Below are 13,717 nucleotides of genomic sequence, written 5' to 3'. Positions count from 1 at the left end.
ATGCATGCATATAATGTATTTTGATCATATTCACATACGCACCCCCACTGATCCCACTCCTACTGATGCCCTGCCTAATTGCTCTTCTGTGTTCATGTCTGTCTTTGTGGTGAACCAATGAGTTTAGCGCTACTTATGGGAGCATGGGTGTCAGGCTATTTGCAGGAATACAAGCAACATACCAGTGGCTATGTAGTCTGACTTTCCTGAGAAAAATCTCTCTCCCTCTCTCAGAAACCACCAACTGCCTATATCTTAACCATGGGGTCCCATGATATCACCAACTGTTGCCCGTTTATAAATCGTCAGCAACAGGTGGGACTCCATGGGTCCTTCCCTCCCTGTTTTATGATGGAATGCTGACAGGTACAAAATTGTGCAGGTAACGACAACTGCTGGGGGTTCAAGAGTGCAGTGCCCAAGTCATGCTCAGAAGACAGTGTTCTACATTGCCCCACCCCTTCCTCTCACTCTTACTTTGTTTCCCTTCCCTTTTCTGCAATGTTCCCAAGCCTTGGAGGGGCCTGAGCATTCGACAGTCTCCTATTCTCAGCAGGAAGCTCATTTCTATATCTATGCAGTAACAGACACTCATTCCAAATGGAAGTGTCTCTGATACAGAGATTTCTAAGGAATCATCTTAGTTAAGGTTTCTGTTGCTGTGATGAGATCATGACCAAGAGCAACTTGGGAGGCGGGGGGTCAAGGGTTATTTGACTTCTTCCACTTCCACTTCACTGGCGAAGGAAACCAGAGGAGGAACTCAGACATGGCCGGATCGTGGGGGCAGGAGCTGATGCAGAGGCCATGGAGGGGTGCTGCTTACTGACTTACTCCTCATGGCTTGCTCAGCCTGCTTTCTTATGGCACCAAGGACCACCAGCCCAGGGTGGCACCACCCACAATGGGGTGAGCCCTCCCCATCAATCACCAATGAAGAAAGCACCCTTCAGGCCTACATCCTATGGAGGCCTACTGTTATGGAGGCATTTTCTCAATTGAGGTTCTCCCCTCTCAAAAGAGTCTATCCAGTGTTGAGTTGGTATAAAACCAGACAGGACAGGAACCAAGTGTGAGCCTCGGTTCCTTTCCTGGGGAAGTGGGGGTACATACCAACTCTTTAAATAGAGGGAAGAAATAAGTGTGTGAGCAAGCCACTACACCATCAAACTGGTGTCTCTCGGGGCCTCCTGCCCTAACATCCTTCTTGTCTTTACAGAGATATGCCCGTATGACCTACCAAAGGTCCCCAATGCCACGTTCAAAGCTCTCTCCTACAAGAATGGCACCATCCTAAACTGTGAATGCAAGAGAACGTTCCGAAGAGTCAATGAGTTGGTCTATATAGTTTGTTTAGGAAACTCATGGAGCAACACCTGCCAGTGCACGAGCAACTGTAAGTGTCCCTTTGGTAACCTCCATGGGAAAGGAACTAGGACATAAGGAGGCTACCCAGCTCCCATTAACTCGGACCAACAGATTAAAAAGGAATGGTGGACAAATCTATCAGGTAACAGATTTTAGAGGCTTCTGGGATATCCAGTCACTTAACAGTATTTAACGAGTGTCTGTCTACTCGGTCCTAAGCCTGGCTTGATCTGATAAGTTCTATGACAATGCTGTTGGCCTTCCTTCTCCCTTCCTCGAGCTCAGAATGCTCCTTCACACAGCCTCTTTCTGTATTCAGTTCTCCATTCTGGGGGGTGAGACTGTGGAGGAGTTATACATACACACACACACACACACACACACACACACACACACACACACGTGCAATGAAAACGTTATATATGTATATTTATGAATATATGTACATGTATATGTTATATGTGTATATTTATGTATATATGTGTATATAACATTTTCATTGTGTATATCCATTATACATAGTATTGTGTTATATACAAATATTTTCATATACACTGTAGAATGAGCATATTCTGTCCCCACCTGATACCCACTACTCTATTCCTCCAGCCTCTTATTAGTCATTTTTTTTTGGTTGTTTCCTTGGACAGTATTATTGTACTTTCAGGTCCTATAGATGACCCATTTAACTTTAGGTACCTATAGAAAATCTAGGAATTACAAATGCAAAAAAAAAAAAACAACCATATTTCTCTTTCTGAGATTGGCTTAATTTGCTTAATACTGTTATCTCTAGTTGCATTAATTTTCTTCTTTATGGCTGAAAATTTCCCATCATGCAGCTGAGCTGAGAGTGGTGGCACATGTCTTTAAACCTAGCATCCATCAGTCAGAGACAGGTGGATCTCTGTGAGTTTGAAGCCAACCTGGTCTATATGATGAGCCCCATACCAAACAAGACTACCTAGTGAAATCATGATTCACACATGCGCATGTGTGTGCACACGTGTGTGTATGTGTGTATGTGTGTATGTGCATGTATTAAAGGAAAATTCCATACATACCACATTTACTTTAATCGCTCCTCTGTTGTTGGATGCCAAGGTGGGCCCCATAACTGATCTACTGTGCCATCCAACTTTCTTTCTTAACCCTGAGGATGGAGTGAGTCTGTGAGACCAACCATGTGAGCAGGGCAGAGTTTAAGGATGACTGCTATTGAAGCTCCTGGCTGACTCATTTCCCAACAGATCTCCCCTTATCCTAAGCTGGAGTTCTGATGTCCCCTCACTGAGGTGCGTGTCGGCAGCTTCTCTGCCAGCACACCTGGAGGGGCTTTCTGCCTTAAGAGCACGTTTCTCCAACACCCATAGCTTTGAACCACCAGAGGAGAGTGAAGGCGTTAGATGAGGGTTTTGGAGGTAGACTGCTCCTCCCTGCCATGTGCAACGCTGGCCACACTGATGACAAGGAAAGACCCACTTCTAGGAATATGTTGTATCCGTTGCCAATATGCATACAAATGCAAATACAGAGAGGTCAGGGCTGGACTGGGTGTGCCGGTTCCATCCAAGGGCGGCTTTCTTTGTTCATCTTTCCTATGCCAACACTAAGAAATTCTTGGGCACTAAAGAGAAGTCCCGGGGTGAATGAACAGCATTTTCCTATTCTGAGCATTTGGGAACTTATTTGCCTTGTTGCTCCCATATTCTCCAGACAATGGCAACACAAGAAAGAAAGTTACACCTGTTCCTGAAAACCAAAAAGAGGGACGAACCACAGAAGTGCAGACATCAACGACACAGTCTGTGCACCAAGAGAACCTTCCAGGTAAGGCATGCGGCTCAGCAGCCATCCTGGGAGCTGGCCTTTGGTTACACAGAGAGGATGAGCCAGAGAAGGGAGGTTAGGCCTGTTCTCCACAGGCAGATGCAATTCATTCTCCTGTCAGAAGACCATGCAGATGGCTACGTTGCCTGATATTGGCAGACTCACTGCTTAGCATTTTAAACCAGTCTGTCTGAAGGCAACATGGGCTACACTTTAGAAGCATGAGAATTCAACTCCAGATTCAATTCAATTAAAAAAGCATGCATTGGGAATAGCTGTGAATTGAACTAGGCACTGCCCACAGAAGAAACAGGTCGAATAGACAGTGGTCCCTGCTGTCCCAAATTCCTCCTGTTTTTCTCTAAAGCACACAGCGATGTACTGTGAGAAAATCTATTGATAACAATTTGCTCCTTACAGAACAGAGCTATAAAGTGATAGCCCCAGACAATTATTACTTGTTAATGAGGTGTGGATGAGTGGGTGCACTGTGTCTGCCCACACCTTTCCCAAATGAAATAATAATGCTTAAATTAAGCTACGAAGTCAGGAAGAAAGAGTCTGCTAGGGTTGCCTGAGATTTTCAGGGGACCAGTTGGCCATTTGAAGATCATTTATGACCTTACAAAGACCTTTATTGCATCATGTATAATCTCCATTTGAACTCTACAACTGAGTGAATCAGGGAGTGGGAAGACGTACTTTAATGACCAAAGAAACTGAGACACGGTGACATTAAACAATTTAGCTAAAGTCACATCATAGGGTGAAAGCAAGAGCTCTGGTCCCTTAAGTTAGACGAGGGACCTTTAACTACTTAAAAACTACTCGCAGTGCCCAGTATGGGGGTTGGGGAGAAAGGCCACACTACTGCATTATTGCCATGTGATGGTTTCGGTCCTTCCCTCTTCCTGGTGTTTTCAAGTACATGTAATGTTTTCTGTGTTCTCCTGGTAACTGATGCCAACCTCTATAGTTACTGAAGGGTTTTAGGAGGGTCAACATTTTTTTCTTACTCTAGAGACAAGCAGCTGAACTGGGCATGGTTGTATGTGCCAGTAATCTTAGCATTTGGGGAGCAGAAGCTTAAAGCCAACCTGAACTGTATGATACCCTCCCTCCCCACCCCCAAATAACAAAGAAGAAGGAGAAGGAGAAGGAGGAAGGAGAAAGAGGAGGAGGAGAAGAAGGAGGAGGAGGAGGAGGAAGCAGAGGTGGAAAAAGGAGGAGAAGGAGGAGGAAGAAGGAGGAAAAAGAGGAGGAAGAGGAGGAGGAGGAGAGCGCCAGCTGTTTCTACCTAAGGGATGTTTCATAAATTGTTATAGTTTGGTGTTACATCTTAAAGAAACAAATCAAATTCAAATGGGTTCTGTCATTTATGTTGTTTCTTGACTTTAAAATAATAATTTTTTTCTGAGGCTAAACTACAGTCCCTGTGCTATTATGCAAACTGCAATGTAACAGAAAATGGCTCAGGTGAGAAACACTCAGCTTCCTGTTTGGGGCAGTGAGTTTGTATGTGGCTCTATTGGTGATTATTTTGGGTGTTTGGGGGTTTTGAAAATCTGGAAGGTTCTAGGCGTATGAGTAATTTCATGATTCAGAAGTAGACAGTATCTGTATATATGGATTCTGCATGATCAGATGAAGGGCAGTTGGTAGGGAATTTTGAGATCAACGCCAAACAGGCCACAATCTCTGGGGCCAACATTCAGCCAAGTCTGGGTTTATTCCAGTGAGTGCAGAGCTGCTGGGCATAGGGCTCTTTAGAAGGCTCAACAGGATCAATCTGGGTCAAGCTTTCGTTGTGGTTTCATCAAAGACCATGATCCATACTCTGAGATTCTCCCCTGCTCCAGACATTGGCCTTATCCTCAGTCAGCGCCCCCAAAGTCCTAGGATGACTCCCAACTGGCACTCACTTTGTTCCTCCTCTCTTATTTGGTGGCAATACAGAGTGGTCTGCCCATTGACTCCACCTTGCCGCCTTCTCTCAGACGAGAGCACTCTTGCACCTGTCTACTCTTGCAAAACCCTTGGGGTCTTCGCAGCATCAGTCAAATGAAGAACTCATTCCCCTGTGTAACAGGAACGTTTACTCTCCTGGGGTAATTGCTGTCTGGGAGGCTCACTGCCTCCGTCTACTAACCTAGGCTTAGTCCTGGAAGCTTCTAGCCTCCTTACAATCTAATCTAGGCCTAGGATGTTTCAGCCTCTGAGACTTACTGCTGAATAAGCTCACCCTTTCTTGTTCTTTCTGAGCTCTGGGCTGGCTGCTTCAACTCAGCTGTTCTGGCTCAAACTCCTCTCCCAGCTGACTTATTCAATCTGGCTTCTCTCTCAGCCTCTGGATTGCTCTGCTTGTCCTCAAACTACTCCAGCAGTCTGCTTTAATCTCCTGGCTCCTTCTAATCGGCTCCTCATTTGGTCTTCACCTGAGTTCTCTTTCTGTAACCAGTCTCTCTATTACTGTCCCAGTAAAACTGCCTCCCCTTGGCCTCTTATTCTGTGTTGCTCTCTTAAGTAGCTTCCCTTTCCTTTCTGTACTCATAAGAATTGGGCATTTTGGGGCTGGAGAGATGATTCAGCGGTTAAGGGCTCTGACTGCTCTTCCAGAGGTCCTGAGTTCAATTCCCAGCAACCGCATGGTGGCTCACAACCACCTATAATGTGATCTGATGCCCTGTTCTGGCCTGAGTGCAGGCAAAGCCCTATATACATAATAATAAATAACTTAAAAAACAGAGTTGGGCATATCCTATTCTGTCAAATCTTTCTTTGATTCATCACTTTTTCTGCCACTCAATTAAACATCACTTTCAAACATGGGTGCTTCCTTCTACAAATTAACTTTACCTTCGTTGTTTAGGATTAAAGACATGTACCACCAGGCCTGGATCTAAGCTTTTCTTTACCTGAAACTTGCTCTATACCAGGCTGGCCTTGAACTCAGATCTGTTTGCCTCTATCTCCTGGATTTAAAGTTATATTTGTATTCCAGTTGGATTGCACAGACCTAGAAGGTCATGGACGTGATGTCCTGCCAGAGCAGCCATGTTCTAAGTTTAAATTGCTCTACACCCCTGTGCGCCCAGCAAGCATCCTCTCTTAACCTGACAAATCCACTGTCTGTCCACCTGCTTAAGTCTTACTTAATCAACTGTCCAACCCTTGCCAGAGTAGCACTGCACCGTGTGCCTTTTCCTGATAGAACACTGACAACAAAGTAAAGAAACATTCCACCCATGAACCAGTGAGTTTATTGGGTTTGTTCTTGGCAGTATGGATGACTCGCATGCAGCTGCATCATCAAAAAAATCCCCACCCCAGCATGAATGACAGCCCTTGAAAGCCACCTCACTGGGGCTCCCCCCATCCCAGGCTCACAGCTCCAACAGTTTGACTCTTCTCCTCTCAGTCATTGTTACTGCTTGTATAACAGTAAGAGAAGAGAGGGGGTGAGTTTCAGGAGCATCCTGAGATCTGTGAGGTTTGTTTGTTTTTCTGAGTCGTAAGGAACCTCCCTCTAAGAGGGAATAATTCAGCTCAAAAGAAATGGCTGCAGCACTGGGTTCCGTGCCTTTCCTACACCGCCTACATTCCTGTCATGGGGGGTTCTCAGTACTTGTAGGTTCCGTGAAAGAGTAGAGCAGAAAAGTAAGGACCAAGTTCAAGTTTCTAGAGACCAGAATCGCTCTGGGAGCAAGAAGTAACCCAGAGGCACTCACTGCGCCTTCCCAAGCTTGCCCTCAGGATGCTCTTCCTCCTTCAGGCCACTGCAGGGAGCCTCCTCCGTGGGAACACGAAGATACCAATAGAATCTACCATTTCGTGGCGGGACAGAGAGTTCAGTATGAGTGCGTTCAGGGATACAAGGCTCTGCAGAGAGGTCCTACCACGAGCATCTGCAGAACGGTGTGTGGGAAGACAGAGTGGACTCAGCCCCAGCTCACGTGTGTAGATGAAAGAACACACCATCAGTTTCCAGGTGGGTTGTTTCTTTCTCGCGTCCATCCCATTCTTTTCTCATCAGGGTCAAGGTGAGACTCCTCACTACCCTGGGACCTTGGGAAAGCCGCTTGTCCCTCCAGGTCTCATGTTATAAAACATAGATCAGAAGAAACACCGTGGTCCTCTCAGCCCTGCTCTGCATAGTGATAGTTAAAGGCAGAGAACTAATGATCTCTTCTCCAGTGGTCCAAAGCACACAGGATGCTGTCTCAGGGTAACAGTGCTGTCCTGTGTCTAGCTGCTTCTGATCCTAGTCCAGAACTTCTTCCCAACCACAAATGCATCCCATAGTTCACAAGGCAAAGTCCAGCTTCGCACTGGCACTGTCTCTTCTTTGTACTTGTCTTTAATGTAGGCATGTCATCTAGACGGTGTTCCATTGTCATTGTACTCCCTGTAAATGTCCCCCCTGATCTTTAATTAAAAAAAAAAAAACAAGTATGTAGAACGAGGCTTGCTTTAGCATGTGTGTTCACATACTCAGTCCTGCCCACATATAAGCTGCCTGTGTTGAAGTCCTCTGCCATCTTTGTTTGAAATCTTACTACTTCCATAATCAAAAGTTACTGGAGTTCATTCATGAGTTTGCTACCGTTTGCCACATCCATGACTTCCGCCATGGCTCTCCCAGGATGCTACTTCTTTCCCATAACCTGCTTCCAGTGAGCCATGGCCAGGGCATGCCGATAACTGTCTTTGAAAGTGGTGGGTGGAAAGGCAAGGCCCTGGTTATCCGAGTTAGGGTCACTGTTGCTGTCATAAAACATCACGATCACAAGCAATGTGGGGAGGACACGATGTATTTGGCCTGTACTTCCACAGTGCTGTTTATCACTGAACAAAGTCAGGACAGGAACTCAAACAGGGCAGGAACCTGGAGTCAGGAGCTTATGCAAGGGCTATGGGGCAGCACTGCTTGTTGGCTTGCTCCTCATGGTCTGCTCAGCCTGCTTTCTTATAGAACCCCAGGACCACCAGGCAAGAGGTGGCACTACCGGCAATGGGCTGGGCCCTCCCACATGCTCTACGTACTTGCATGCAGCCCAATCTTTTTTTTTTTTTTTTTTTTTTTGGTGCTTTTTGTTTTGTTTTGTTTTGTTTTTTGTTTTTTGTTTTTTTTTTGAGACAGGGTTTCTCTGTGTAGCCTTTGTTGTCCTGGACTCGCTTTGTAGACCAGACTGGCCTCGAGCTCACAGCGATGATCTGCCTGCCTCTGCCTCCCGAGTCCTGGGATTAAAGGCATGCGCCACCACCACCCGGCACCTACAGCCCAGTCTTAAGGCAGCAGTTCTTCAATTGAAGTTCCTTCCTCTCCAATGACTCTAGCCTATGCCAAGGTGACATACAACTAGATAGCACTCTGGGTCACTGATCACAAAGGAACCATCAAAGCTCCATTTAGCTCCATTTGATGGTGGTGGTGTGTGTGAGTGTGTGTGTGTGTGTGTGTGTGTGTGTGTGTGTGTGTGTGTGTGTGTGTGTGTGTTATTTTGGCTCATTTCCAAGTCAAGGGTGGAAGCCAAGACTGAACAGGAAGCCTGGAGAGAAAGATTTGCTCACAGTTCAATAAGATAGTCACTGATAGGGTTAGACTTCCACATTACCAGCTTCTAAAGGGCCTGATGTGGAACTGTGTCCCAGAGACATGCACAGAAAAGGTGCTTTGCCGTAGAAGGTGGACCTGGGGCCAGCAGCAAACGGTGGGCAGAGGGAGGCATTGGAGTCCCAGATCTCCATTTTGGGCACCAAATACACCAGTTTCTTTCTTCTGCAGCTAGCGAAGACTCTCAAGAAAGCAGAGATCCTGTTCCTGAGAGTGAGACTGCCTGTCCCATCACCACCACAGGTATGGAGAGAGCTTCATGAGCAGACATTTGGCCATCATGCAAGACAGACAATGGCTGTGTAAGCCTCTCCAGCAATGAAGGAGGAGGGGGAAGCCAGCACTAGCTGCCTTCCTCTCCTCCAATGCAGCATAACCGACCCAAGGCAGTCTGGGAAGATGGCTCAGTTGATAAGATACTTGTCAAGCAGAGCATGAGAACCTGAGTTTGGGGTCTCTGCAGCTTGCTGGCCATCATCTCGTCTAGCTGAACCAACAAGAGGCAAGTGAGAAATCTTGTCTCAAAAAATAAGGGAAGCAATGAAGAAAGACATCTGATGTTGACCTCTGGCCTCTATAGGCATACCTGCATGGGCATTTGCATGCACACACACATGCACATACACACATAAACACACACACACACACACACACATGAATGTATACACCGCCCCCCTGCACGCACACACAATCTAAAGGAAGTATGAGAAAGAGAAATAACAGGACTGAGTTTGGGGTCTCTAGACAGACTCTGCCCACCAGGCCCTTCGCCTCGCTTTCCCCACGCTGAGTGATGAATCTACTGAGAAACCCTTCCTCTTCCAGCCTCATGCAGTCCTGTGCTGGCTGCATATTGACTGCCCCCTCATCTCTCTTTTCCACAGGCTTCCCACAACTCTCAGAAGCAGCTACGACTATGGAGACACTTGCACTTACAACAGAGTATCATGTAGCAGGTGGGTCAGGTCATCTCATTTATGGACAAATTATGCAGCACGCCAAGATGCAAAAGCAACTCCTATTCACCTGATGTGATTGTCATCTCAGAGACTTACTGCTTCCGTCTGCTAACCTAAAAGGTTCCAGCCACCGTACAATCTAATACAGGCCTAGAATGTTTTCACCCTCTGTGACTTACCGCTGAATAAGCTCACCCTTTCTAGTTCTTCCTGAACTCTGGCTGGCTGGATCAACTCAGCTGTTCTGGCTCAAACTCCTCTCCTAGGTGACTGATTCAAATGGATCAATCTCTTGGCCTCTGGCTGAATTACTCTGCTTGGCATCATACTAACTTTGGCAGTATGTTCTAGTCTTCTGGCTCCTTCTCTAGCTCATCCATCATCACCTGTGTCTGTCTGTCTGTCTGTCTGTCTGTCTGTCTGTCTGTCTCTCTCTCTCTCTCTCTCTCTCTCTCTCTCTCTCTTTCTCTCTCTCTCTCTCTCTCTCTCTCTCTCTCTCTTTCTCTCTCTCTCTCTCTCTCTCTCTCTCTCTCTCTCTGCAACCCGCCTCTGTACAACTGTCCCAGTAAAACTGCCTCCTCCCTATCTCCAATACACTCCCTTAAGAGTCGGACATATCCTATTCTGTCAGATCTTTTTCTGGTTCATCACTTTGTCTACCACTCAATTACAGATCACTTTCAAACATGGGTGCATCCTTATACGAACTAACTTTACCTTCATTGTTTGGGATCAAAGGTGTATGCTAAGAATGTGTCTGTATTCCATCCTGAGTAGCCATGTTGCTGGATTAAAATCCCTCTACACCAAGATACGTGTAATTGGCTGGTAGAAATAACCCCTTCTTTCTCTAATGTTTTGCCTATAAGGTGACAATATGACTTTGGTAGCTAACATTGTTCAGAAACACACGGGTCAGCCCTAGTGTATTGTGAGCTGTGTTAGCTGCCTTTTGCATTGTTGTGACCAAATGCCTGACAAAACAAAGTGAAGGAGAGAAAGGTTTGTTCTGACTCACAGTTCCAGGGTCCAGCCCATCACTATGGGAAACATGCGGTAGCAGGACTCTGAGCAGCCGGTTATGGTCCATCTACCCAATGGACATTCACGCTCGTGGGGAGTTCAGGGACAGCCCCTTACATGAACCCTGGTACCCCGATTTTATCAATTCCCCTTCATGGCTAGTGAGGCCTGTCCTCTGAGCCTTCCTCAAGTTCCAGCGGCAATCTGCTTTGGAGGCCTAGTGCCAGCCTAGATGCCGTTCCATGGCCGCCTGGTCTCTGCTCTGGCTCCTTGAGCCTTCTAAGAAATCCTTAGGGCAGAGGAAGGGGAAAAAGAAGCTGTAGGCTCCAGCTGTGAAGGAGGTCCTTGCTCACCTAGAGAATTTTCTTTGGATCCAGCGCCAACCGCCCCCCCCCCACTGCTCCGCTCCCCAACCCCCCTCGCTCCCCCAAGCATGGCCCCAACCAGCGCCAACCCCGCCCCTCCCCGTTCCCCCAAGCCCGCCCCCCTACCTGAACTCACTCAGCTCCCTCTCGCTCCTGACAGTGGCCAGCTGCATCTTCCTGCTCGTCAGCATCATTCTTCTGAGCGGGCTCACCTGGCAACACAGATGGTGAGTTCAACCCGGTAAGGGCTAAGCACCCCGGTGTCTGGTCCCTCGCCTGGCAGCACGAACACTGCCTAGAACTTCTCAGCTGACAGACTAGGAAGATAGCTCCATTGAGGAAGTGCTTGCCTTGCAAGCCTGAGGACTTGCGCTCAATCCCCAAAATCTTTGTTTAAAAAAAAAAAAGCTGAACATGGTGGTGTGGACCTGTCATTTCCATAATTCCAGTGCTGAGGGGGCAGGCAGAGGTGGGTCCCTCAGACTCTCTGGACGGCTAGCCTAGAGAAACTGGTGAACTCCAGGTTCATTAAGAGACCCTGTTTCAAAAAATAATGTGAATAGTATCCTAAGGAAAAACACTCGAGGCTGACCTCTAGCCTCCCCATACATATTTACTCCCCGACACATACGTGTACTCATCCAACACACGAGTGTCCTCATCCATTCATACTTACATACACACACACACACACACACACATACACACCACACCTATGAGGGTAGGGAGAGGGAGGAGGAGCACTCAAGAGCTGGAGGCAGGAAGATCATATCACTGAGGGCAGTCTGGGATGCATGGAAAATAATTCGTCAGATACAGCTACATAGTGAGACCGCTCTCAAAAAAAAAAAAAAAGCATAAGTCACACGCTGAGGGGTGTAGTTCAGGTGTAGAGTGCTGCACATGCTCACAAAGCCCAGGCTTGATCTGGGCACCTTAAGAAACCAGGGACAGTGGCCTACCCCTATGATCCGAGCACTCAGGAGGCAGAAGCAGGAAAATCAGAAGTCCAAGGTCATCCTGGGCAGTGTGAAATCTTAAATTAAAAAAAAAAAAAAAACTGAAGCCAGGCGGTGGTGGTGCACGCCTTTAATCCCAGCACTCGGGAGGCAGAGGCAGGCTGATTGCTATGAGTTCCAGGCCAGCCCGGTCTACAAAGTTAGTCCAGGACAGCCAAGGCTACACAGAGAAACCCTGTCGCAAAAAACAAAATAAAAACAAACAAAACAAAACAAACAAACAAACAAAAAACCAAAAAAATTAAAAAGATAAAAACAAAAAAAGTAAATAAATTATTTCTTAAAGAGTTAAGACTGTAAAAAATATCTTGAGAAAAGCCTGCTCCTGACTTCGGTTCATTTCTTCTTGGTGTTTATAAGATACGGAGAGACAGGATTTAGCTGACTCACACTTCCGGGCTGCAGCCCATCACTGGCGTGGGAGGGAGATGGGTGGCCAGAGCCTGAAGCCCTTACCCATGCCATACCCACAATCTGAAGCTAAGAGCAATGAATTGATGTGTGCTCACTTATGCCCAGCTCGCTTTCCCTTCTTTTCTTTTTTATAGAGTCTAGGACCCAAGCCCATGGGATGGGTTCAGGCTGGGTCTTCCCAGGTCAAGTTAAGACAGTGAAGACAGTCCCCTGTAGACATGCCCACAGGAAACCTAATCTAGGCAGTCCTTCAGTGAGATTCCATTCTTAAAACTAAACCATCACAGTCCCAAAGGTCAAGGGTGTGCCTCTGCTGCCAGAGCAGGTTCTGCGCAGCCCTGATACTCTTAAATCTTTAATAACACAGCCATAGGGTAGGTGGGAATCCAATTTCTTCCACTCTTATGCTGTTCATCTGGCCTACTCCTAGTCTTCCTCAAACGAATCAAGTAGAAATCACTGCTGTCCAAATGAGGATGCCTGGATGGTTGTCGCACTAGGAGTTATTCATAGCCCTAACGGCTGACGACCTGTTTCCCTAAGGTCTCCTTTTGGGGCTATGGGGGATGAAGTATCATGCCTGACAGTCTGTGGCCTCGGTGCTTGTGAGACCTTCTCCCTGCTCAGGGTGAGCATCTACCTGGCAAGGGCCTTCTCCTTTGGTAGCTTAAAGACCAGAACCCTCAGCATCGGAGGGTGGGGCTCTTTGTGAGCAGCGATAGCATAGAGTTTATAATGTGAAGCAAGGAACTGCAAAAAACCACATGAGTTTCCCCCTAAGACCTCCCAGTACCACAGTCATTAGGAGGACTGAAATATGACCTCAAGATGACTCCTTTGGTCAAAGAACTCGGCCAAAACAAACAAACAAATAAACAAAACCCATAGTTCTAAAATCCTAGAACTAAGGAGTCCAGCCTGAGGCTACATAACAAGACCCGGCACTCACATGTGCCACACTCCCATGTAGACACATAATTAAAAATAAGATTTTTTTCAAAAAAATGAAAACAAAGTCTACTTTCTAGAAGCTAATTTCATCTAACGGTGCCCTCTTGTGGACATTTGGAAATCCTACCTCGGAATTACTGAAAAAAATTGATCTTTGCCCAAGGTATTTTGGTT

At 46.7% G+C, this 13,717-nt stretch overlaps 1 protein-coding gene across 2 annotated transcripts in view; it reads left to right on the top strand.

The window, feature by feature from the left end:
• IL2RA (interleukin 2 receptor subunit alpha) overlaps positions 1-13,717 on the top strand; it is a gene marked incomplete at its 3' end in the record, with an annotated part of 42,117 nt that overhangs the window by 24,981 nt on the left and 3,419 nt on the right. Inside the window, exons 2-7 of one of the 2 annotated variants that reach the window (XM_084783972.1) lie at positions 1,220-1,396; positions 3,085-3,198; positions 6,971-7,186; positions 8,984-9,055; positions 9,697-9,768; positions 11,320-11,386. In XM_084783972.1, the coding sequence (XP_084640098.1) occupies positions 1,220-1,396; positions 3,085-3,198; positions 6,971-7,186; positions 8,984-9,055; positions 9,697-9,768; positions 11,320-11,386 (718 nt within the window). Of the gene's footprint in view, positions 1-1,219; positions 1,397-3,084; positions 3,199-6,970; positions 7,187-8,983; positions 9,056-9,696; positions 9,769-11,319; positions 11,391-13,717 lie in introns of those variants that run through there. The other variant, XM_084783973.1, reaches the window with a different exon arrangement.

Source organism: Acomys minous, assembly GCF_964271855.1.
Source record: "Acomys minous genome assembly, chromosome: 5".
NCBI lineage: Eukaryota > Metazoa > Chordata > Mammalia > Rodentia > Muridae > Acomys > Acomys minous.
This window is presented reverse-complemented; position numbering and strand designations above follow the sequence as displayed.